A 25869-nucleotide genomic window follows, 5' to 3' on the forward strand; every position below is an offset into this window, starting at 1 on the left:
TATTCTCTGCTTACAGGGAACGTCCCTGTTTTCTGGTGTAAAACAAACCCAGTTTAAATGGGGTTTCCTTTTTTAATTTATGGCATGAAAATTACAAAAGGGCGCGTTATAACTGCATCGGTAGAATTCGTAAATACTTATTAAAAGTATTTTAGGAAATACAAAACATGAATATAAAGTGCAGCCTTGTTTCTTCTAGAACTCGAAAAAACATACAAATCTTTGTTTTGGAATCAATTGACCAAGCTGCATGATCTAGGTATAACTGAACATAACCTGATAACTGAATTATGTTCACTTCTATTGAAAATTTTTATTCATTGAATTTTAATTCCCAAGGGATTAACATACATGTATCTTTTTTTCCTCTCATAATTGGTGATCAAGGTATGAATTGGTGAACAAAGGAATTGTTTTGTTGTGAGTTATGCATCAAATTAGACTTGAAATAAGCTTGATTTTTTAACTAAAAAACAGTAGAATGTGTGCTTTTGCAGATTTCATTACATTAAATGAATAGGAAAGAAAGGAGGTCCCTGTATACTGTTTTTTTTAACCAGAAAACTGGGGTGTACACTGAATTAGAATACAGGGAATACCCCACTTATCTTGACTTGAGCCTTACCTGTTGAATTTTGTACAAATTTAATATAGAAAACCATATCAAGGAATAAAATAAAATAATTTGCCTACCTACCTACCCATACCCTAACAACCTCTGTCGGGAGAGGGTAAACAAAGATATTTTTAATGTTGGCCTAAATAGTGCTCTCTTGTATTGTCTGATTTCAGGTATGAAGCCGCCATTGGAGCATATGGAAGGACAACAAATATCCAAGATTTCTCGTCAATAGATGTTAAAGACAAGGTTTTGATCCCTTACTTAAATATGGATGATGGTAGTGATGTAACAGTTACAGTGAGGGCATTTAACAAAGCTGGATTATATAACCAGGTGACCTCTGACCCTGTTATTGTAAGTCTGGTACCTCAGCTTACTGTAATTGATGGAACCAGTCTTAAAGATGAGGACTACCAGACGTCATTGAATGTCATTCAAGGTTATTGGAAGTATTCAGACAGATGTAAGATTAAATCTGCCGAATGGTCTGTCGAGGACATTGAAGGAAATGTATTACAGGATTACCTCCCCTTGTCAGCAGCTAATTCTCATTTCTACTCTGATGTCATGAATCTGACCAATGGCTTTACTTATATTAATATCATCCGAACAGTTGATGCTCTAAATAGGACAAGAATTGCTAGGTCTGATGGGATAGCTGTAAAGATAGAACCACCTGTTCCAGGGACAGTTAGGGATGGGGAGATAGATGATTTAACTTATCAGGAATCTATACATGAATTATTTGTTAACTGGGATCCTTTTGGAGATGCCAAGTCTCGTGATCCAACACAGAAGATCAGAAAGTATGAAGTAGCTATAGGTACTGACAGAAGATATGCTAAAACCAGGAGCAATGTACACTACTTTGTTGATGTTGGACTGAACACCTCCTATTCATTCAAAAACATGAACTTAACCTCTAAAACTGTAACCTATTATATGACAGTAAGAGGCTACAGTAATGCTGGCAGTTACCAGGAAGAAAGTTCTAACGGAATTAAAGTAGGCTACCATGATGAGATATTCCCTGGATTAGTAGAGTATAGTACAGTACAATCTTACACTGATAAACTATATGTTTCCTGGAGTGGCTTCCAAGCTGATATGGGCATCGATCAATTCAGAGTCGGTGTTTCTACATTTAAACCAATACAACTGCCAAATATAACACTTAACTGTAAACAGTATGAACAATATATTCCTGACTTTGATGTGGTTCCTCTACATGATGTTGGAGTTGATACCTTCACTGAAATAAAGAATTTGACCTTAATTCATGGTCATCAGTATTATGTTGCAGTAATAGCCACTGATTCTACACAAAGATGTATTGGATCTTATGGACCCTCCTTAATGATAGATGCCACGCCCCCTTCAGCTGGAGAATTATATCTGCCTGGTGGAGTTGGTCCAAATGTTGCATATGTTTTTGATCCAAAGAGACTGGAAATATCCTGGACTGAATTTAGGGACCCTGAAAGTTCTGTACACAAGTATGAAGTAAAAATGTATTCTGGAACTACATGTTATGATAAAGGAAAACTCCCAGAAGATGGCGTTGGTGGTAGTTATTCTGTTATAAGATCAACTGAGGTAACTAGTGACCTTCAAACTGAATTCTACGATTTAAGACTGAACCACGCGTTTACCTATGTAATTACTATTACAGCTATAAATGGAGCTGGACTGAAGACGACAGTCAGGTCACCTCCAGTACGGTTAGATATAACACCACCTATTCCTGGGGCTGTCAAAATGGGAACTGACTGGAAATCTGACATAACCTTCCAGTCCTCTACAGACAAGATGGAGGGAATGATTGGGATAGCTCATACAGAGAAGGCATCAGAATGTCCAAGACAAGTTCAAGTCTTCCCAAAATTCCATTCACCAGTACAGATAGAACCAATAGGATTAGACTTTGATTCAGAATGTGTAGTGCATAACGACGACACATTATCCTTGTTTATTCGCCATGATGATCAGTTACAGCACATTATAAAAGGAGGTGTAAAATTATCCTCTCAGAAGATCTTAGAGGGTAACTACAGTACCACACTGAAAGCTGCATCTGGGAACCAGATGGTAACTAGCTGGTTCCTGGCTTCTAATTTTGATAGTGTGTTCTCAGATTTTGTTTTCAGTCCTCCAGATAATGACAGCAATGTTTTAATGGAAGGTATTGGAAACTCCATAGCTGTCCCAATAATGACCAGTACAACTAGAAGCAAGATGTTTACAGAAGTGACATCTGACTCCACAGGTTTGATTGCTGACGATCAGATGGCAGAGAATACAACTCACAATGGATTAAGTGGCACAGCTGCAAACTCTCAAAATGTCACAGGTTTCTATACAACAACATTGAATCAAGTAATGGCTAACCAAATAAAAACAACAAAAGGTCATGGTGTTAATATAAAACTGAATGGATCAAACGATCCTGGTACTGAACTTCTAGATCATTATGGTGTTGGCTTCCATATCCCTGGGTACCAGTTTAATGGGAAATGGTATGGCTTCATATGGATAAGAGACAAGTATAAAACAATCACACGACAAGTTGAACTGAAATTTGACCCGACTGTGACTTATAACAACTTTATTGTCAATCTTGAAAAGGTCTCGACTCCTACTACTACAACTTGGAGTATACAGGTCTTTCTCAATGGAGAAACTATTGTCCAGTTTAATGGGATACAGTTTAAGGACTTTGCTGTCTCTGGACTTTATACTTGGAATAAAGATAATTATTTTCCACCAATTGAAAATATTATGGATCCTTTCGTTGGAGAAGCTATTATAACAAGTCTGAAAATACCATTGCCTAAAGTTGATAGTATGAAATGTGTGTATGGCACAGCTTTTTATGACGGAGAAAGTCAAATAAAGGAATTATGGGTAGGAATATCAGATTCTACAAACAGCACTGATTCCATCTCTCCAATGACTCTGTATAGTACATTTTGTATTCAGTGTTCCTCAGGTTGTAATATAGGATGTGAAAAGATATGTACAGAAAAACACACAGAAGATTTCCAGATAATCGATATTGTTGTTAGAAACCTGTCACTTATAGCGGCTACAGTGGAAAAGTCAAACTACAGTTCTACCGACGGTAATCAATTCAATGCCACCACATACTATTACAATGTTAAAACTGTTAACATTGCTGGACAGGAAACTGTGGTTCAATCAAAGGGAATTATGGTAGACACAACTCCTCCAGACTTACAGTATGTGAGATGTGTGGATCCCTCCAACTCCATGGAGGAACCGACTGCATACCAGGGTACTAACAGTAGTATGGGAGCTTACTGGGAATGTAGTGAAGATGTAGGGGACATTGTGGATTATATCATACAAATTGGAACAGAAGCAGGTAAGATGTTTAAGTTATCTCCCCTTAAATATTGTGAATTATATCATACAAATTGGAACAGAACCAGGTAGGATGTTTAAGTTATCTCCCCTTAAATAGTGTGGATTATATCATACAAATTGGAACAGAACCATGTAGGATATTTAAGTTATCTCCCCTTAAATATTGTGAATTATATCATACAAATTGGAACAGAACCAGGTAGGATGTTTTAAGTTATCTCCCCTTGAAACATTGTGGATTATATCATACAAATTGGAACAGAACCAGGTAGGATGTTTAAGATATCTTCCCTAAACCATTGTGGATTATAGCATACAAATTGGAACAGAAGCAGGTAGGATGTTTAAGTTATCTCCCCCTGAAACATTGTGGATTATATCATACAAATTGGAACATAAGCAGGTAAAATGTTTAAGTTATCTCCCCTTGAAACTGGATTATATCATACAAATTGGAACAGAAGCAGTTAAGATGTTTAAGTTACCTCCCCTTAAATATTATGAATTATATCATACAAATTAGAACAGAAGCAGGTAAAATGTATAAGTTATCTCCCCTGAAACATTGTGGATTATAGCATACAAATTGGAACAGAAGCAGGTAGGATGTTTAAGTTATCTCCCCCTGAAACATTGTGGATTATATCATACAAATTGGAACATAAGCAGGTAAAATGTTTAAGTTATCTCCCTTTGAAACTGGATTATATCATACAAATTGGAACAGAAGCAGTTAAGATGTTTAAGTTACCTCCCCTTAAATATTATGAATTATATCATACAAATTAGAACAGAAGCAGGTAAAATGTTTAAGTTACCTCCCCTTAAATATTATGAATTATATCATACAAATTAGAACAGAAGCAGGTAAAATGTTTAAGTTATCTCCCCCTGAAACATTGTGGATTATATTATACAAATTGAAACAGAAGCAAGTAGAATGTTTAAGTTATCTCCCCTTGGAAAAGTTTCAGGGCACTGGCAATTACATAATTTTGACTGTCAACCTGTTGTCTGCACTCAGACCAAGACTTAAATAATTACTGAACCAAGTGTTAAAGCACTGCATATGCATACAGTTTCCATTAATGCTTTGCCATTCAACAAATAAATTTGATCTGTTTTACACAAATCGAATTTCCAATAAAGATCTGTCAGGTATTTTATGTTGATAATTAAGGAAAAAGCAGTGACAACCCACCTCCATACAAAAAAAATAATATACTCTATGACATGTTGATGTCATCAATAACTTATATTTTGTCTGAAATTGATATATGTTACACTTATTTTCCAGGTAAATCTGACATCAAGCCGCCTGTTTCTGTTGGATTCAGTAAGAAGATTAAGGTAGATGGATTGCGGGGTAAACTCATGCACGACCATATCTATTACCTCACTGTGACAGCTGTTAACTCAGCCGGTCTGACGTCCCAGGATTCCTGTAACGTTACCGTGGAGATCATGCCACCAGATGTCAGTAATGTCACCTTGTCATACATGTACAGTGATGATGTTGTAGATGATACCATATTTACAGCAGAAGAACATGATATTGGTTTGGAATGGGAGGGAGGCAAAGAGGATGTTGCTTTTTATGGTAAGTATTAAAACATTTTATTAAGAGTGATGAATTAAGACTTATTTATGAATACTGTGTAGATAAAAGTATAATTGTGTACATTTTACTACACATTGTATCAGGAAAATTATTATCAAAGTTTGCTTGGCTTCTGTCTTTTTTATGGAAGGATAATTTATCCTTAAGGTTAGCATGCTGCGACAAGACAGGTAAATGAATAAAATTTCATAAATTCATTACTCAATTTGATTGATTATAAATTTCACATTACCGTCATTGGCTGCATATACTGCACACTGTTATACCTAAGATATATAGATGGTAATAGAGAATGCGTATTATACATAATTTTAAACTGACGACCTTGTTCTAAACATGGTCAAATATGGTATACTGAATGGATATAAAAGTCCAGCATGGCGAAAGGAGGAACAATTCAAACTTATCTTTACTTTATTTTGCAGAATGGGAGATAGGATCTTCCCCAGGTACAGATGATGTCTTCCCCCAGAATTATTTAGATTCCTATTAACTACAAGCTTTATTTTCTAGAATGGGAGATAGGATCTTCCCAAGGTACAGATGATGTCTTCCCCAGAATTATTTAGATACCTATTAACTACAAGCTTTATTTTACAGAATGGGAGATAGGATCTTCCCCAGGTACAGATGATGTCTTCCCCAGAATTATGGTTGGTATCACAGAATCTAAGAAAGCCTTCATCAGAGATGGTAAGCTTTGGATTGATGAGACGCCACTCAATGCTTCAGTTGGAGAATTTGCAAATACAACCTGGAATAATGAGACTATGAAGGCGGCTAAAATGAACACCTTCTTCAACCTGGAACCTGGCAAATGTGTCTATGTGACATTGTATGCTGTAGGGAGATCTCATCTGTCATCGACTGTTTACTCTAACCCATTATGTATTAAACGTAAGTAAAAAAATGTATTGAATATCATGTGTCTATGTGACATTGTATGCTGTAGGGAGATCTCATCTGTCATCGACTGTTTACTCTAACCCATTATGTATTAAACGTAAGTAAAAAAATGTATTGAATATCATGTGTCTATGTGACATTGTATGCTGTAGGGAGATCTCATCTGTCATCGACTGTTTACTCTAACCCATTATGCATTAAACGTAAGTATTGAATATCATGTGTCTATGTGACATTGTATGCTGTAGGGAGATCTCATCTGTCATCGACTGTTTACTCTAACCCATTATGTATTAAACGTAAGTAAAAAAATGTATTGAATATCATGTGTCTATGTGACATTGTATGCTGTAGGGAGATCTCATCTGTCATCGACTGTTTACTCTAACCCATTATGCATTAAACGTAAGTATTGAATATCATGTGTCTATGTGACATTGTATGCTGTAGGGAGATCTCATCTGTCATCGACTGTTTACTCTAACCCATTATGTATTAAACGTAAGTATTGAATATCATGTGTCTATGTGACATTGTATGCTGTAGGGAGATCTCATCTGTCATTGACTGTTTACTCTAACCCATTATGCATTAAACGTAAGTATTGAATATCATGTGTCTATGTGACATTGTATTCTCTAGGGAGATCTCTGTTTACTCTAACCCATTATGTGTGAAACGTGAGTATTGAATATCATGTGTAAATATACTTTTCTTGGCTTTTTACCTCACCTGGTCAAGTGAGCTTTTCTCATCACTTGGGGCCTGTGTTCATCATCTTTTGGTAACTTTTACAAAAATATTTCCCTCTAAAACAAATTGAACAAAACTTGGCCACAGTCATCATTGGTATATCTAGTTCAACCCCTCCTGCTAAACAATTCAAGCTGGCTAACATGGCTAAAAATACAACATAAGGGTAAAATGCAAGTTTTGTCTATTATTTTGAAAATCTTTTTAATGAAATTTGAAATTAACATTGATAAATCTATAATTATACCCCTGCTTTATTATACCCCTGCTTTAAAAAAAGGGGGTTATACTGTCTTACCTCTGTCTGTCCATCCATCCATCCATCCTTCCATCAGTCTGTCCATCCCATGAATATTTTTCATCTAATTTAATCTCAGGAACTACAATACAAGGATTTCTGAAATTTGGATTCGGGGTTTATATAAGTCAACTTATACCATGTGATGTGTTTTCAGATCCATCACTCGACAACTTCCTGTTTACCGAACACTTGTATGATTTTACACATGATAGACAATTTGAAAATTTTTGTCACATGTTTCTCAGGAACTACAATGCAAGGATTTCTGAAATTTGGTTTCAGGGTTTATATGAGTCAGTTATACCGTGTGATTTGTTTTCAGATTCATCACTCTACAACTTCCTGTTTACCGAGCACTTGCATATTTTTACACTATTAATATTATCCACTTGTGGCGTGGTATCATTAGTGAGCAGTAGCTCGCAGTTTCACTTGTTAAATCTGAATTCATTTGCTTTTTTTAGGCACTGAAGATTCTGATTTGGAATTGGGAACACCAGACAAAAGGAAACGTAAAAGTAGCAAGCTTCATGGAGAAATAAAATTACTAGATGCTACAACCAAAGTATCTGCTGACATTATTATCAAAGGTATGGTGGAAATGTTGTTTGAATTATATTTGTTTAACTAACTTTAAACATTGCCAAAAAAAAAGTAACATACATTCTCCTATAATTTGAATATGATTTGGCACATTCCAACATTTATTCTTAACTTATCAAACTATTGAATACTTTCAAAGTCTTCCTGGTTGGCACATATATCACTACCTCCTCTGAATAACAGGAAAGGAGGGTGTGGCTCCATTTAAATATAATTTTGTTTTAGTCAATTATTGATGATGTTTATTTTATTGAATTAAAAAAAAAAAAAATTGTATATTGTTTTTAGGTATAAATGTGACACTATTGGCAGGAATATTGAACCAAACAGATGTAACAGCTGATTATGGAACTGCAGCCTCAGCTAAATATACTAGATATCTTATAGACCCTCTTTCTAGACAGAATGATACCTCTAGATTTCTTAGACAAAGGTTAGTTATCTGTTTTTTTATATGCCCCACCTATGATAGTAGAGGGGCATTATGTTTCCTGGTCTGTGCGTCCATCTGTTTGTTCGTCCGTTCGTCTGTCCCGTTTCAGATTAAAGTTTTTGGTCAAGGTAGTTTATTAGTTTTTGATGAAGTTGAAATCCAATCAACTTGAAACTTAGTACACATGTTCCCTATGATATGATCTTTCTGATTGTAAAGCCAAATTAGACTTTTGACCCCAATTTCACAGTCCACTGAACATAGAAAATGAAAGTGCAAGTTTCAGGTTAAAGTTTTTGGTCAAGGTAGTTTTTGAGGAAGTTGAAGTCCAATCAACTTGAAACTTATTACACATGTTCCTTATGATATGATCTTTCTAATTTAAATGCCAAATTAGATTTTTATCCCACTTTCACGGTCCACTGAACATAGAAAATGATAGTGAGGGTGGGGAATCCGTGTACTGTGGACACATTCTTGTTTTTACCTAAATACTACTTTACAAGTAAAATAAAAAAATACCAAACTCCAAAGAAAATTCAAAACAGAAAATACCTTATCGAATACAAAGCTCTAACACATAAAATGAAGGCAAACATTTAATACTGTGAACTTCCTGACTTGGTACAAGTAACTAGTATTAAGGACCAACAAATCAGAGCTTAAAACACAATATAGTTATCTCCAGTCTAATGAAACTAACATATCATACAATTAAAATCTGTCATATGTTGTCTACACTTGCGTGAAAGTTGTGAATTGATGCCATGAATATAGGTGACATAATCCATTCAAAATGAATGTTACAAATGGTGTTACATCATATGCATTAGAATGTTGGTTATGAGAATCAAAACTGACTAACATAAAATCTGCTTTTTTAATTCCAGACTGAAGCAGTATGCTGGATTGATGTTTTACTTATCACCATCAACTTCAGTAGAAAGCTTGACAGAAATCAGTATCAATGTAAAGTTTGACAGCAGTTTATTTGATTCAAACACAGAGATTCCTGTCCTTGTTTATTGGGATAACTGTAAGTCACAATTATAAATTGTTAATTTTTGACATGGTTTTGAGTTTGGAACTTTATGAAATACTTAATTCCACTAGACTTTAAGCAAACAACAATAAAGTAATCAAATGACTGACAACAACAACAAGTAGCGCGTGTGTACATTTTTTCAATATAGAAAATTTGTTCCTTGGTACATATGTTTATGAAAGTTAGGATATCAAACCATTTTTATGATCTTTTGATGTACTTAAAAGATGTTTCATATGATTTGGGAGAATACAACATTATTTGCATTTTTAAGACCTTATATTTCGTATATTTGATAGATGATCAATTATGGAAGCACCCTACTGACACTTGTAATGATGTAGAAGATAAAACAGACTTCGTCAACAAAGTTTTCACTACACAGGTTAGTAGATCTGCTTTTTTATTATACCCCCGCTTTAAAAAAGGGGGGTATACTGTTTTACCTCGGTCTGTCGGTCCGTCAGTCTGTCAGTCAGTCAGTCAGTCAGTCCGTCAGTCCGTCCGTCCCATGAATATTTTTCGTCGCATTTTTCTCAGGAACTACAATAGAAGGATTTCTGAAATTTGGTTTCAGGGTTTATCTAAGTCAGCTATACCGTTTGATGTGTTTTCAGATTGATCACTTGACAACTTCCTGTTTACCGAACACTTGTATGACTTTACACATGATAGCCAAGTTGAAAATTTTCGTCACATTTTTCTCAGGAACTACAATAAAAGGATTTCTGAAATTTGGTTTCAGGATTTATATAAGTCAGCTATACCGTGTGATGCGTTTTCAGATTCATTACTCGACAACTTCCTGTTTACCGAACACTTGCATATTTTTACACTATTAATATTATCCACTTGGGACGGGGGTATCATCAGTGAGCAGCAGCTCGCAGTTTCACTTGTTTTGTCTATCTTGAAAACTAATTTCCTCACACATTAGATTTCACATACCAATGCATTGGCCTTCAAACACAAAATTATTTTCTTTCTTTAGTAAATACTGACTTTATATAAAAAAAAAAATTATATATTTAATAGACCATTGGTTTTCCTGTTTGAATGGTTTTACACTGGTCATATTTTAGGGCTCTGTGTTGAAGACCTATAATGGTTTACTTTTACAAAGTATGACTTGGATGGAGAGTTGTCTCATTGGCACTCATGCCACATCTTCTTATATCTATATATGCTTTATTTATGAAATCCATCAGTTATCTCAAAATCCTTAGTGCAATGAATTGAAAGAACTTGAATAGCCTTCTCATTACAACCTGGTTTTTTTCTTCTTATTAATATAGGCATGTAAAGAAGTATTCTCAAAGACAACAACTGGACCTTCAACGAGAAAGAAAAGATCTTCCCACACCAGTGTACCATTACCCACCAGTGTACCATTACCCACTAGTGTACCATTACCCAGAATGTGGTCATTAATGGTGATGTCGAGGAAAGCACCCAACACACCACCTCGTATCACTACATCAGAACTATTTGTGAGTGAAGACATGGATGACCTCCAGGATAAGAATGGACAGGGGGTTATACAGTATGTAGACAGTGAATCAGATGATGTAGAATTCACAGTTCTTCAGCAACCAATCCATGGACAAGCCAATATTACAACAGATGGGACAATTTATTATCTTCCAGATAGTAATTATAATGGAGTTGACTTTATCATTGTTAAAGTAGTGGAAACAGGACTATTGCCCCCATTCCATCCACTGTCTGCTACCAGAAATATAACAATTAACATTGCTCCTATAAATGATGCTCCAGTGCTTTTGCCGTTTGAATCAGCTTTAAAATTTGAAGAAATAGAAATTCCTGGCAAAGGTTTGAAATCAGTTCAAATTTTATTGGATGGAAATGTTACAAAAAAGTATGATTTGGGACATGTGACTTTCTTGGATGTTGATTTTGTCGATCCTTCTATTAATGAAATAAACTACACAATGAGAATTAACAATACTTTACTCAGTAACTTTACCTTTGAACCTGTCCAGTTTCATGGCATACTTAAAAAGAAATTAAAACTGAGTTTTTCAGTGGACAAAACATTCTATGGGAGAACAGTTTTTCCAGCCAGGGGATATGATCAAGCCAGATACACAACCAAAAACCTAGAGGTCAAGGTTTACATCTTAATTGCACCCTGTGTCCATGGTAACTGCCTGAACAAAACATCGACAGAATGTGATGACATTGAACGAGCTTCCAGTTTTGAGAAATATTCCTGTAAATGTGACCGTGGTTATACTGATGAGTGGTGTCAGACAGATATAAATGAATGTGATTCTAATCCCTGTTCTGTGTTCTATGATTGTGAGGATTTGATTGGGTACCAGAAATGTAACTTGAATGTTGTCAAGACAATCTTGTTGACCTTTGCAGTTTTACTGACTCTGGTGATGTGTTTCATGTTAATCAGACGGTACTACAAGAAGAAACGACCAAACAAAATAGATCCTGGATCTAATACATGGTATGTTTTAGTCTGTAGGTAAGAGGTATTGAGTTTAGGTCTGGAGGTTCCAAGGGACAGGTAAATGAGGTTCCATCACTGTGGCATCACATGAGTTAGAACTGTTATAATAATTGTAATTTTCATGAGACAAAAATAATGTGGCTGTGAGAGGAATTTCTAATCATCCCTAAAATTATAATCACTTTTACTCAGAGGAGTACATTTTTGGTTTTTGATTTTATTGCCTCTTTTTTTTAAATATATGATAACATATATTTTTTAAATAGTCAGGCCTTTTTTCATTTAAACTTTAACCAATTTTTAGAAAATGTTTATTGCTTGGAACATGGTCTACCTCACATCCTTTCTCTCATCTGTATAAATATTGTTTTATTATCCATTCAGATATGAGAAAAGTAAAATTAAAGTTCAATTCAGAAGCAAGTGTAGATAATGGTATAACTTGTTATCAAAGGTACCAGGATTATAATTTAATATACCAGACGAAGTTGAAGTTCATTCAAATGTTTAAAAGAATGAGGTATTAAAATTAAAGGTCAAGATAGCAATTGCATAGGCTAGGAAAATGTACAATGTTTAAATCTGTTCATTTAGCTTTTAGTTGCCACACATCCATCTCCTTTTTAACTCACCTGGCCTGAAGGACAAATTTTATCCGTTTTTATATGATTTCAAAAACCCAAGTAGAGTCAGGTGTGTGATACAGGCTCTTGAGAGCCTCTAGTTTCTATACCAGAGTATTTTTAATTTCTAAGGGATACATCACTTTGCAGTTTATTCATGATTCTAATTTATTTTCAGGAGTTTTGGTAGTGAGGTCCTTGGTCAAAAGAAAGGGAGATTTATAAGACCATCATCTGCAAGTTCAACTGAAGACCTTGTCCCCTCACATACTGTCAAAGATATTAATGGTGGCTTTGGAAAAGATCTTATTCCCCCATGTACCGCTCGAGAGATTAATGTTTGCATTGGTAGAGATCATATCCCACAAAGTGCTGCTCGAGAAATTAATGTTGGCATTGGTGAATCAATTGATGAGAAAGCAGACGGCCAGACAAATAACAGCCCTGAAACTGCAGACAGAATTGTGTTGATGTCTGAGAAAACCATGGACAGATTTACTAAAACACTGGAACCTGTCTCTGCCTTGACTTCAAAAATTGGTGAAAAGGCTCCACACCACAAGCCGTTAATGATGAAGAATGGTGAAAATGATAGGGACACACAACCAAACTATGGTTTCTCCAGATATCTCGTTGACAGCAGTCATGAGGAATATGGGCAAATTGAGATGGTCTCGCCTCTTAAAGTTCCTTCAAATATGCCAACCAAAGGTGACCAAGCTATAGAAATAAGTTCCAGGAAGGGAGCAAACAAACCATCAGATGGTAACTAACCACTGAAGACTTGTATATTGCTTGATAATATTGAACTAGGAAAGATAAAGATACATAATAATCAAACGACTCTAAATATTTGTCCCACTAATACATTTATATTATGTTCATAAAGAAATAAAGTAGATTAAGATGCATTTCATATGAATATCATTTATTGAAACATATAGTTGATATTCCTTTGACATATATAGGGATACTGATCTGCCGGCAGCATTAGCTAGGTTAACTTCTTAAAGCTTAATATTTCAGAAGGTAGAAGGCCTGGATCTTTCCAATAGATATAGGGACATGTAGGGATACTGATCTGCCGGCAGCATTAGCTAGGTTAACTTCTTAAAGCTTAACATTTCAGAAGGTAGAAGGCCTGGATCTTTCCAATAGATATAGGGACATGTAGGGATACTGATCTGCCGGCAGCATTAGCTAGGTTAACTTCTTAAAAGCTTAATATTTCAGAAGGTAGAAGGCCTGGATCTTTCCAATAGATATAGGGACATGTGTCATGAGTGCCAATGAGACAATTCTCCATCCAAGTCACAATTTATAATAGTAAACCATTATAGTTCAAGGTATTGTCTTCAACACTGAATCTAGGCTTGCACCAAACAGTAAACTAAAAAGGGCCCCAAAAAATTACTGGTTTGAAACTATTCCAACTGAAAAACAAATGGTCTAATCTATATTAAAAATGAGAAACGAGAAACACTTATAACATCATCAACAAAAAGCAACTACTGTACTTCAGATTCCTGACTTGGGACAGATGCAACGTTTTAATGATACCAAACCTTCACCCTTATCTGAAACAATAGTGTAACATCACAACATATTAATTTTGTATATAGATTTCTTATGTTTCAAAGTTTCCATTTGTCATATGTCCATTGTCCTTGACCTCATTTTCATAGTTAAGTGACTTCTTGTTAAACAAAAATGTTTCCCAAGTAAACAAGTGCCCCATCTTCACTATCATATTCTATGTTCAGTGGACCGTCAAAATAAGGAATAATCTCTAATTTGGCATTAAAATTAGAAAGATCATATCATAGGTACCATGAGTGATAAGTTTCAAGTTGATTGGACTTCAACTTCATCAAAACCTACCTCGACCAAAAACTTAACCTGAAGCGTGAAAGTGCTCAAGCCGCACTATAATTTTTAGCTCACCTGGCCCAAATGACCAAGTGAGCTTTTCTCATCACTTGGCGTCCGGCGTCCAGAGTCTGTCGTCCGTCGTCTGTAAACTTTTACAAAAATCTTCTCCTCTGAAACTACATGTACTTGGCCAAATTTAAACAAACATGGCCAAAATGATTAATAGGGTATCTAGTTTAAAAAATGTGTCCGGTGACCCGACCAACCAACCAAGATGGCCGCCATGGCTAAAAATAGAACATAGGGGTAAAATGCAGTTTTTGGATTATAACTCAAAAACCAAAGCATTTAGAGCAAATCTGACATGGAGGTAAACCTGTTTATCAGGTCAAGATCTATTTGCCCTGAAATTTTCAGATGAATCTGACAACCTGTTGTTGGGTTGCTGTCCCTGAATTGGTAATTTTAAGGAAATTTTGCTGTTTTTTGTTATTATCATGAATATTATTATAGATAGAATTAAACTGTAAACAGCAAAAATGTTAAACAAAGTAAGATTTACAAATAAGTCAACATGACCGAAATGGTCAGTTGAGCCCTTTAGGAGTTATTGCCCTTTATAGTCAATTTTAAACCATTTTTCGTCAATCTTAATTATCTTTTACAAAGATCTTCTCTGAAACTACTGGACCAAATTGAACCAAACTAGGCCACAATCATTATTGGGGAATTTAGTTAAAAATTGTGTCGGGTGACCCTGCCAACCATGCAAGATGGCCTCCATGGCTAAAAATAGAACATAGGGGTAACATGCAGTTTTTGGCTTATAACTCAAAAACCAAAGCATTTAGATCAAATCTCACTGCGGCTAAATTGTTTTTCAGGTCAAGATCTATCTGCCCGGAATTTTCAGATGGATCAGACAACCCGTTGTTAGGTTGCTGCCCCTGAATTGGTAATTTTAAGGAAATTTTGCAGTTTTTTGTTATTATCTTGAATATTATTATAGATGGAGTTTAACTACAAACAGCAATAATGTACAGCAAAGTAAGACATAAAAATAAGTCAACATGACCAAAACGGTCAATTGACCCCCTAAGGAGTTATTTTTTTCCCTTTATAGTCAATTTTTAACAATTTTCATAAAATTTGTAAATACCTACAATTTCCACTGAAACTACTGGGCCAAGTTCATTATAGAAATAGATAATTGTAAAGTAAGATGTACAAACACATCACCATCACCAAAACACAATTTTGTCATGAATCTATCTGCGACCTTTGTTTGATATTCACATAGACCAAGGTGAGCGACACAGGCTCTTTAGAGCCTCTAGTTAATGTTTAGTGGACTCTGAAAATAAGGTAAAATCACTTATTTGGCATTAAATTAGAAAGATCATATCATAGGGAACATGACTACTAAGTTTCAAGTTGATTGGACTTCAACTTCATCAAAAACTACATCGATAAACTTTTAACCTAAAGCGGGACAGACGGACGGACAAACAGACGAATGGACGCACAGAACAGAAAACATCATGCCAATAAAGATAAATAAGATAAATAGAATTCTCTCTTATTAAGAGTAATTTGATAACTATATTTGGTATGTGCATATTATGCGAGGTTATCGTGCCTGTCCGACAGTTTTCATTTGACCTTGATCACATTTCATGGATCAGCATGCAGTGAACAAGGTTAAATTTTCGTGGTTAAGTTCATATCTCTGATACTAAAAGCAATAAATAGGTCTACTATATTTTGTATATGGAATGATTGTAAGTTGAACATGACCATCTGGCAGGTGTCAGCTGATTTGACCTCATTTTCGTGGTTCAGTTAAAGTAAATGCAATAGATTAACTATATTTGGTGTATGAAATTCTGTATACCCCACCGACGATAGTTGAGGAGCATTATGTTTTCTGGTCAGTGCGTCCTTTCGTTCGTCTGTCTGTCCAACTTCAGGATACAGTTTTTTTGGTCAAGGTAGTTTTTGATGAAGTTGAAGTCTAATCAACTTTAAATTTAGTACACATGTTCCCTATGGTTTATCTTTCTAATTTTCATGCCAAACTAATATTTTAACCCGATTTAACGATCCACTGATCATAGGAAATGATAGTGCGAGTGGGGCATCCATGTACTGTGGACACATTCTTTTTCAATATACAGAGACGTGCAAAAAGTATTCGGTCACAATGGCGTCGTGTTTACGTTTGTACAGGTGACCGACTTTTAAATGGCCTTGCCCCACGTCAATCACGTCACTGAGTATTACTGTACTAGTCTTTTAGCGTTGTGCATCACATGGGCTACCGTCATGTGACGTTTGTTGTCGTCTGCCATTGTAGTTTCGTTAAAACAAGTAAAATAACAAAGATGGGTAGAAAAGGTCAGGAACTGTCAACAGATGTCAAAAACATGATTGTGGAAATGTTCCAGAATGGATTTTCTCGCCGAAAAATCGCTGACATACTTAGAATTCCCAAGTCAACAGTTATTGACAATGTTCGAAAATTTTTAGACACGGGTTCTGAGGAGAATAAACCTAGAAGTGGCCGACCATTGTTTGTAAAACCACGCGACTACCGCAAGCTTGAACGCATTGTAAAGACAAGTCGGAGGAGCTCTTTATGTGACATAACAAACAAGTTTAATGAGGAAAATTGTGTTCCCGTGTCTAAACGTACCATCCAGCACCATTTACATAAACATGGGTATCACAGGTGTGTAAATAAGAAAAAAATCGTGATCCGGGAAGTCAATCGGAAAAAAAGACTTGCATGGTGCAGAGAAAAAAGGAGATGGACAGTTAATAACAACTGGAAAAAGGTTATTTTCTCTGATGAAAGTAAAATCATGATTGGACATGATGAACGTGTGTACGTATGGCGAAAAAGAGACGAGGGGTGGAGACCGGACCTTGTGCAACCGCGGACTTCACAAACTAAATATCAAGTCATGATTTGGGGTTGTATTTGCTGGAATGGCGTCGGTACACTTACTCCTGTAGAAGGCAATATTAATGCTGTCAAATATCAAGAAATACTTGATGAACATTTGTGGCCAGTGATAGCTCGGCATTTTCCGGGAGGAAATTATTTATTCCAGGATGACAACGCCCCTGTCCATCGTGCACGGTCCACCCAAGAGTTTGTAGCTCGGAACGGAATAACCGGTATGAGCTGGCCTGCACAGTCCCCTGACTTAAATATAATCGAAAACGTTTGGTTACATGTAAAAAGAAAACTTCAAACACGTACTGGGATGATTAAATCTAAAAATGAATTATTCCAAGAAATCCACCGTATTTGGGGTCAGTATTCCCCTGCCTATATTCAGTGCTTATACAAGTCGATTCCGAAAAGGATATTAAATGTAATCAGGCTAAAAGGACACTTAACAAAGTATTAGAGGTAAGTTTTTATTTTTGTTGTATTTCATTGGTTGATTTATTTACAGTGCAAGCATGAACTTTACAACTTTCGTTTTGAAATGTAAACATGACGCCATTGTGACCGAATACTTTTTGCACGTCTCTGTAGTTGTAAGTCTGGCGCGTTTTATTTTTTACCTTGATCTCATTTTTACAATGTACTGCTTATTGTTAATTTTTAATTGATTTTTGGTCTGTTTTCCTTACACTTTTATCAGAAGGTGAACTATATTTGGTGTATGGCGTCATTGTAAGGTGTGTATGTCTGTCTGGAAAAAGAGGGACGAAAGATACCAAAGGGACAGTCAAACTCATAAATCTAAAACAAACTGACAACGCCATGGCTAAAAATGAAAAAGACAAACAAACAACAGCACACACGACACAACATAGAAAACTAAAGAATAAACAACACGAACCCCGCCAAAAAACTAGGGGTGATCTCAGGTGCTCCGGAAGGGTAAGCAGATCCTGCTCCACATGCGGCACCCGTCGTGTTGCTTATGTGATAACAAATCCGGTAAATAGTCTAATTCGGTAGGTCACATTCATGAAAGGGAAGGGGATTGTAGTTACGATGTAAGGAACATATCCGATATCATTTGTGAAACGGTTATTTCATAACGGTCAACCAACTCGTGATGGCGTCCGTAAAATTTACGAAGGGATGATTTCAACTTCACCATTTGGAACTCTTGGTTTAATAGCTTCCTTGTGAGCAGCAACCCTCTATCAAGAAAATCATGATAGGAAGTTATCATCTGCCCGTGACTTCATTTCAGTCATGGTTCATAATGGTCAATCTTCAGTTTTGCTGGTTTAGTTTGTCTCTTAGAAACTGTAAAAGGTCAACTTTATTTAAAGCATGTTATGATTGTAAGGTGTACATGTCAGTCTGTCAGGTTTCACCAAATTTCTCCTGAGTTTTGGAGACATTTCCCCTTAACTAATTGCACTTAGCAGATAATCAGGTGCATGGCTAATATTTGTTCAGGAATGATGTTCATTTGTCAGACGAAGGTAATGGTGCTTTCTTGCACAATGAGCTCAAGTCTAAGTTAAGAGTAAACAAATCTTGTAGTATTTTTTAATTGATCAGCTTTATTGTGAGTCAGTACAACTACCTCGTTTTGTTAGAGATGACTGTGTTTAGACCTACTCATTTCGGCAGGATAATTCTACGTTCGACCATATATAATACAATATTTTCCTGTGGTACCACAGCAACGATTGTTTTTGTCGAGCCTTCGACTTTAGTTGAAAAAGCGAGACTAAGCGATCCTACATTCCGTCGGTGTCGTCGTCGTCGGCGGCGGCGGCGTCGTCCACAAATATTCACTCTGTGGTTAAAGTTTTAGAAATTTTAATAACTTTCTTAAACTATACTGCATTTCTACCAAATTTGGACAGGAGCTTGTTTATGATCATAAGATAGTATCCAGATGTAAATTTTGTAAAAATAAAATTCCATTTTTTCCGTATTTTACTTATAAATTGACTTAGTTTTTTTCTGCGGGGAAACATTACATTCACTCTGTGGTTAAAGTTTTTAAAGTTTTAATAACTTTCCTAAACTATCCTTTGTTTGTACCAAACTTGGACAGAAGCTTGTTTATGATCATAAGATAGTATCCAGAAGTAAATTTTGTAAAAAAATAGATCATTTTTTTCCGTATTTTACTTTTAAATGGACTTAGTTTTTCTGCGGGGAAACATAACATTCACTCTGTGGTTAAAGTTTTTAAAATTTTAATAACTTCCTTAAACTATCCTGGGTTTGTACCAAACTTGGACAGAAGCTTATTTATGATCATAAGATAGTATCAAAAAATAAATTTTGTAAAAAGATAACTCCATTTTTTCTGTATTATACTTTTAAATGGACTTAGATTTTCTTCCAGTTAACATTACATATAGTCTGCAGTTAAAGTTTTCAAAACATTTATTAGATTCATTAAATATCCTAAATTTTTACCAAACTTGGACAGAAGCTTCTTACAATAGTATCAAGAGGAATATTTTTATTGATTTTTTTTCCTCATTTTTGTTGAGCCTGCGATTTACAGCAAAAGTAGGCGAGACACTGGGTTCCGCGGAACCCTTACAAATTTTTTATATAAATTGTCTCTTGTTTACCACACCGACCGGTTCATTAACAGTAAACGCTTTGAATTATTTTATCCTCCGAATATCGGGGCAGTGTTTTTTAGGTCATGGCATAGCGTCAGCGTGGGGTCGTTCTACTCTTTCACTCTAATTCCATTAGAGGAACTTTTGTTACTTCTGTTACTAGAAGAACACCAACTTGCCAATATTATAAATGTTAGCGATTTGTATTTCTTGAATTATTTCAATCTTATATCAAAATTTATGAGATGTGGATTGATTGCCTATGATACAACTCAACCGTGCAAAGAACGTGGGTCACAGTGTAAGCAATCATGGGTAACTATACAACCTTTAACAATGAGCAAACCCCATACCACATGTAGCCGATGGTATACCACACAGTATTTCTTGAATTATTTGAATCTTTGATTAGATAATATAAATGTACATTACAACATGTAAACCACAGAATAACAACTGACACCTACCATTAATTAACGACACCACAATAAAATTTTAAACTGTGTGTCACATGAATGTACCTTTTTTTATGCGTTTATTTTTATCTGAAATTCACTGATGGGTAAATTCGAAAATTAGAATATGAAATAGGGATTTAGTTTGTAATGGTGTTTGTCCTTTTATGTATTTATTTAAATGTAATTGTGTTTGTAATGGTGTAATTATTTATATTTTCAAACCATGTCGACGTATCTTTTAAATTAAAACTGTGTATAGAAAATAAGCAATAGGTCAACTTTATTTTGTTTATTGTATGATAAAATCGTTGTAAGGTGTACATGTCTTTCTGTCTGTCATGTATACGCTGATCTTAACCTCATTTTCACGAAGTTTTTAAGGTAAGGTTTGGTCTGTTTCTTGTATACCATAGGCAATAGGTCAACTATGTTCGATATATGGAATAATTGTAAGATGTATATGTGCAATCTCATTAAAATCCGATGTTCTGATTCGCTACACTCCCCTAACATCTGAAAGGGAAATGTAGCGTATCAGAACATTGGTTTTTAATGAGATTGGTAAATGTGTTACTGGCCTCTTAATTGAGAATTTTTCAATTCTAAGTAGCAACATTCCTGCAGCATTTGCATATGTAGTATATATATCTCCCCTTTGAAAACCTGTTCCAGAGCTTGCATTTCCGATTATGTTTTTACAGAGGGTTGCTGCTTACAAGGACGCTATATATTGAACGAGGAAGTTGTGACGTTAAAATATAAAAAAAATGTCCTGGAATTGCGTCATACTTAATTAAAATTGCAAATTGGCTTGTTCTTGCATGATAAACACGTCTGGTGCCAATGTGGATCAGGATCTGCTTATTCTCCTGGATCACCTGAGATCATCCCCAGTTTTTGATGGGGTTCGAGTTGCCCATTCTTTAGTTTTGTGTACTGGTTTTTGTCTTTCATTTTTCATTTTTAGCTCACCTGGTCCAATGGGCCATACGAGCTATTCTCATTACTTGTCGTCCATCGTCGTCGTCTGTCGTCCATTGCCCGTTAACTTTTCAAAAAATCTCCTCCTCTGTAACTACTGGGCTAAATTTAACCAAACATGGCTACAATAATCATTGGGTATCTAAATTTAAAAAAATGTGACCGATGACCCGGCCAACCAACCAAGATGACAACCTTGACCAAAAATAGAACATGCGGATAAAATGTAGATTTTGGCTTGTACATGTATCTCTGAAACCAAAGTGTTTGGAGCAAATTTGACAATGAGTATATATGTTCATCAGGTTATGATTTATCTTTCCAGCAGTTCATCAGACGAATCAGATACGCCATTGTTCGGTTGCTGCCACTGAATTGGTAGTTTTAAGGAAATTTTGCAGTTTTGGGCTATTAATTTAAATATTATTATAGATAAAGATAAACTGTAAACAACTATAATGTTCAGCAAAGTCTGTCGTCCATTGCCCGTTAACTTTTCAAAAAATCTCCTCCTCTGTAACTACTGGGCTAAATTTAACCAAACATGGCCACAATAATCATTGGGTATCTAAATTAAAAAAATGTGACCGATGACCCGGCCAACCGACCAAGATGACAACCTTGACCAAAAATTGAACATGCGGATAAAATGTAGATTTTGGCTTGTACATGTATCTCTGAAACCAAAGTGTTTGGAGCAAATTTGACAATGAGTATATATGTTCATCAGGTTATGATTTATCTTTCCAGCAGTTTATCAGACGAATCAGATACGCCATTGTTCGGTTGCTGCCACTGAATTGGTAGTTTTAAGGAAATTTTGCAGTTTGGGGCTATTAACTTAAATATTATTATAGATAAAGATAAACTGTAAACAACTATAATGTTCAGCAAAGTAAGATCTACAAATAAGTCATCATGACCAAACTGGAGTTATTGCCCTTTAAAGCACAAATTAACAATTTTTCCTAAATTTTTGTAATCTTTTACAAAAGTCTTCTGATCACCTGAGACAAATTTAACCAAACTTGGCGACAATCAGCACTAGATATCTAGTTTTAAAAAGAAATATGTCCGAAGACCCTGCCTGCCAACCAGCATCTACAAATAAGTCAACTTGACCAAAATTGTATATTGGCCCTCGCGGGTACAAAAATGTCGGCAAAAAATTAAACATTTGTTTTTTTCATTACAAATTTAATTATTACACTATGATTTGGTTCAAAAATCAACCAAAAAAATCGATTCGGTTTGGCCCCGGATGACTTTTAAAATGTTTATATCATTGAAAAATCTCCAAATTATCTCCCTTTGGTGAAAAAAATGCCATTTTTTGGCATTAAAATTGAAATATCTTTTTTAACACATCGGTGACCTATATTTTTAGGCAGTTAATCTGCCTTATGCGAGCACCCTAGATTTGTGTTCTACCCAATAAATGCTGAAATATGTGCCATTGTTATTATTAACTAATTGGACAGTTTTTTCATAATTTTAATTCTTGATTACAAAAAATATGATCAGAAAAACCTTAAATGATCGTCGATTTATCCAAAAGTTTTGAAGTTGCACATAGGAAGTAGGGCACATTAGGAATCTTTATGTAGTTTTTATCCCCTTATTGGCTAAGCTGTCAAAGAACAAATGTATGAAATGTTTCATCGCCGAAAAGAAGTTTAGATTCCCCAAATGGCAAAAGTCGTAGGAATGTTGTTTGTCGTCAATACGTAGTCAACTACGTCAGTATTCTTAAAATAAGTTCCACTGTTCATGCTGTTGGCGGCAATTTTAAATTATAAGACGAAATTTTGTATCTTTTCAATTTGGAGGCAGGGGTTCAATTAGCGGTTGTCCGAGGTCTGCGAACTTCCACTTTTGCAGTCGGACTTTCGACTTGGTAAATAGCTACGCTCAACATGCACGACTTGAGAGGAAATAAAAAAATAACTTTGCAAACCTTTTTACCAAAGTCTCCTAATAAACGATCTCAAAACTTGTTTTAGCATTATTATTCATCACAGCGATGTTCATTTTGTTCAACCGCTAGCTTTATACAGAAAATCGCAGACAAATAATGTGTAAATTCGCGTAAAATCGTATCTGGTGTAACACCACTAATTCAGGCCCGGCCAGAACATATAAGGCACAAAATGTGCACCTGAATATAGGTATCTTGTTTTGTAACCCCCATTGACATAATGGTTACATTGGTTACATTGGTTACACCCATACAAACTATCATAAATCATTCATAATTTCCCCAGTCTATTTGTAACTTTCCTTCACCTAATGGTTACATTGGTTACACTGGTTACACCCATGCAATCCCCGTTACCATGACAACCCTTTGCATGACAAAACAGGTTTGGTTACATACATGGAGAAACAGGGGTCAATGTGATTATAATGGTTACATACATGGGAAATCTGGTTACAATGGTTACATACATGGGAAATCAGGTTACAATGGTTACATACGTGGGAAATCAGGTTACAATGGTTACATACCTGGGAAATCAGGTTACAATGGTTACATGCATGGAGAATCAGGTTACAATGGTTACATGCATGGGGAATCTGGTTACAATGGTTACATACATGGGAAATCAGGTTACAATGGTTACATGCATGGGAAATCTGGTTACATGCACGGAGAATCTAGTTACAATGGTTACATGCATGGAGAATCAGGTTACATTGGTTACATGCATGGGGAATCTGGTTACAATGGTTACATACATGGGAAATCAGGTTACAATGGTTACATGATCATTGCAGAACATTTTTGACTGGTAAATTTGAATAATAAAAAAATGGCATGAAATTTAAAAAGGAGGGTACATTTTGCCTTTTTGTCAGATCGGAAGTACCTGTTTTGGTACATCCGAAGTTCCGGGAACCAGTTCTTTCTTATATGCAATGTAAGGTATGTTGATTTTTTTTAGTACAGGACACCAGAAGGTGTTGCTTTGACATGCAATGATTGTCACTTTATTTGAACTTAAGATAAAAGAGCTGTGACCACTCGAAATTGAGGAATTTAACATAGAAAGCAATGGGGTCATTAATTAGTGGTGTACTTCCATCTGACAAAAACAACATTGAAAACAAAATGGCTGACATGAAAAGAAAATTCTAATATTGGATCCGATTCCGGAAGCGGATATGGGTAATTCCGGGTTTTGCAATCTTTGAACTTTTAAAAAAATCGGACATGGTAAATAAATATAAACACTAGAAATGAAAACCAAAAGATATATGTAAAAGAATGAAAAAACAGAAATATTTTGTACTGAAAATGTGAGAAACGTACAATTAAATACAATGATGATGAAGTAGAGCAGAATATAATGGTGCAACAGAAGATCCATAGGTATCCATAGGTATCCATAGGAAACTCAAATTTACTTTTTGACAAATTTTAATGTCAAAATCCAATACAATGTGAGTCTTTGTGACAGCTGAGAACAGTATATCTTACAATATATATGGTCCTGGTGACAGTATAAATTTTCTTTATCAGTAATAAATGTTGGTAAAGCAAGTAAGATGCTTTTAAAGTGTAAACATATTACCAAATGGGTATTTTTTTCTCAATTTTTACACATATAGTGCAACTAGATTATATGATACCTGAATGTAAGCAAATTATATGTATGTAGAGTCCTTTGGGGCACTCTACTCCCTCCTGTTTGATAACTTTGAAACGGATGAGATCCCCACCTCTCAACCATATACATTCATGTATGGGACTATATACCTAATCAAATAAAATACAGGGGGAGTCCCTGGGGTCACCCCACCGCTCCTGGTTGGGAACTTTGAAACAGTCGAGATCCCCACCCCTAAACCATATATAATCATGTATGGGACAATATAATAAATCAAATGAAATATAGGGGGAGTCCCTGTGGGTCATCCCACCCCTCCTGTTTGAGAACTTGGAAACGGTCGAGATCCCGCCCCTAAACCATGTATATTCACGTATGGGACAATATAACAAATCATATGAAATATAGGTGGAGTTCGTGGGGCCACTCTACCCCTTCCTGTTTGAGAATTTAAAAACGGTTGAGATCCCCTCAATAAACCATATATATTCATGTATTGGACAGTATAAAAAATCAAATGAATTATAGGGGGAGTTCCTAGGCCAGTAGGGTCACTGCACCCTCATGTTTAAGAACTTGGAAACAGTCGAGATCCTC

The 25869-nt window shown here is 35.5% G+C and overlaps 2 protein-coding genes across 2 annotated transcripts in view; both read left to right on the forward strand.

The window, feature by feature from the left end:
* Positions 1 to 13692, forward strand: part of LOC139528806 (uncharacterized) — a 53160-nt gene extending 39468 nt beyond the window's left edge. The window contains exons 24-32 of the mRNA XM_071325011.1: positions 793 to 4007; positions 5307 to 5609; positions 6231 to 6527; positions 8055 to 8180; positions 8482 to 8626; positions 9517 to 9662; positions 9971 to 10056; positions 10967 to 12153; positions 12958 to 13692. Of these exons, the coding sequence (XP_071181112.1) occupies positions 793 to 4007; positions 5307 to 5609; positions 6231 to 6527; positions 8055 to 8180; positions 8482 to 8626; positions 9517 to 9662; positions 9971 to 10056; positions 10967 to 12153; positions 12958 to 13552 (6100 nt within the window). The 3' untranslated portion in view covers positions 13553 to 13692. The remainder of the gene's footprint in view (positions 1 to 792; positions 4008 to 5306; positions 5610 to 6230; positions 6528 to 8054; positions 8181 to 8481; positions 8627 to 9516; positions 9663 to 9970; positions 10057 to 10966; positions 12154 to 12957) is intronic.
* Positions 13693 to 17035: 3343 nt separating this feature from the next.
* Positions 17036 to 25869, forward strand: part of LOC139526728 (uncharacterized) — an 89653-nt gene continuing 80819 nt past the window's right edge. The window contains exon 1 of the mRNA XM_071321891.1: positions 17036 to 17808. Within this exon, the coding sequence (XP_071177992.1) occupies positions 17036 to 17808 (773 nt within the window). The remainder of the gene's footprint in view (positions 17809 to 25869) is intronic.

Source organism: Mytilus edulis, chromosome 6, assembly GCF_963676685.1.
Source record: "Mytilus edulis chromosome 6, xbMytEdul2.2, whole genome shotgun sequence".
NCBI classification, from domain to species: domain Eukaryota; kingdom Metazoa; phylum Mollusca; class Bivalvia; order Mytilida; family Mytilidae; genus Mytilus; species Mytilus edulis.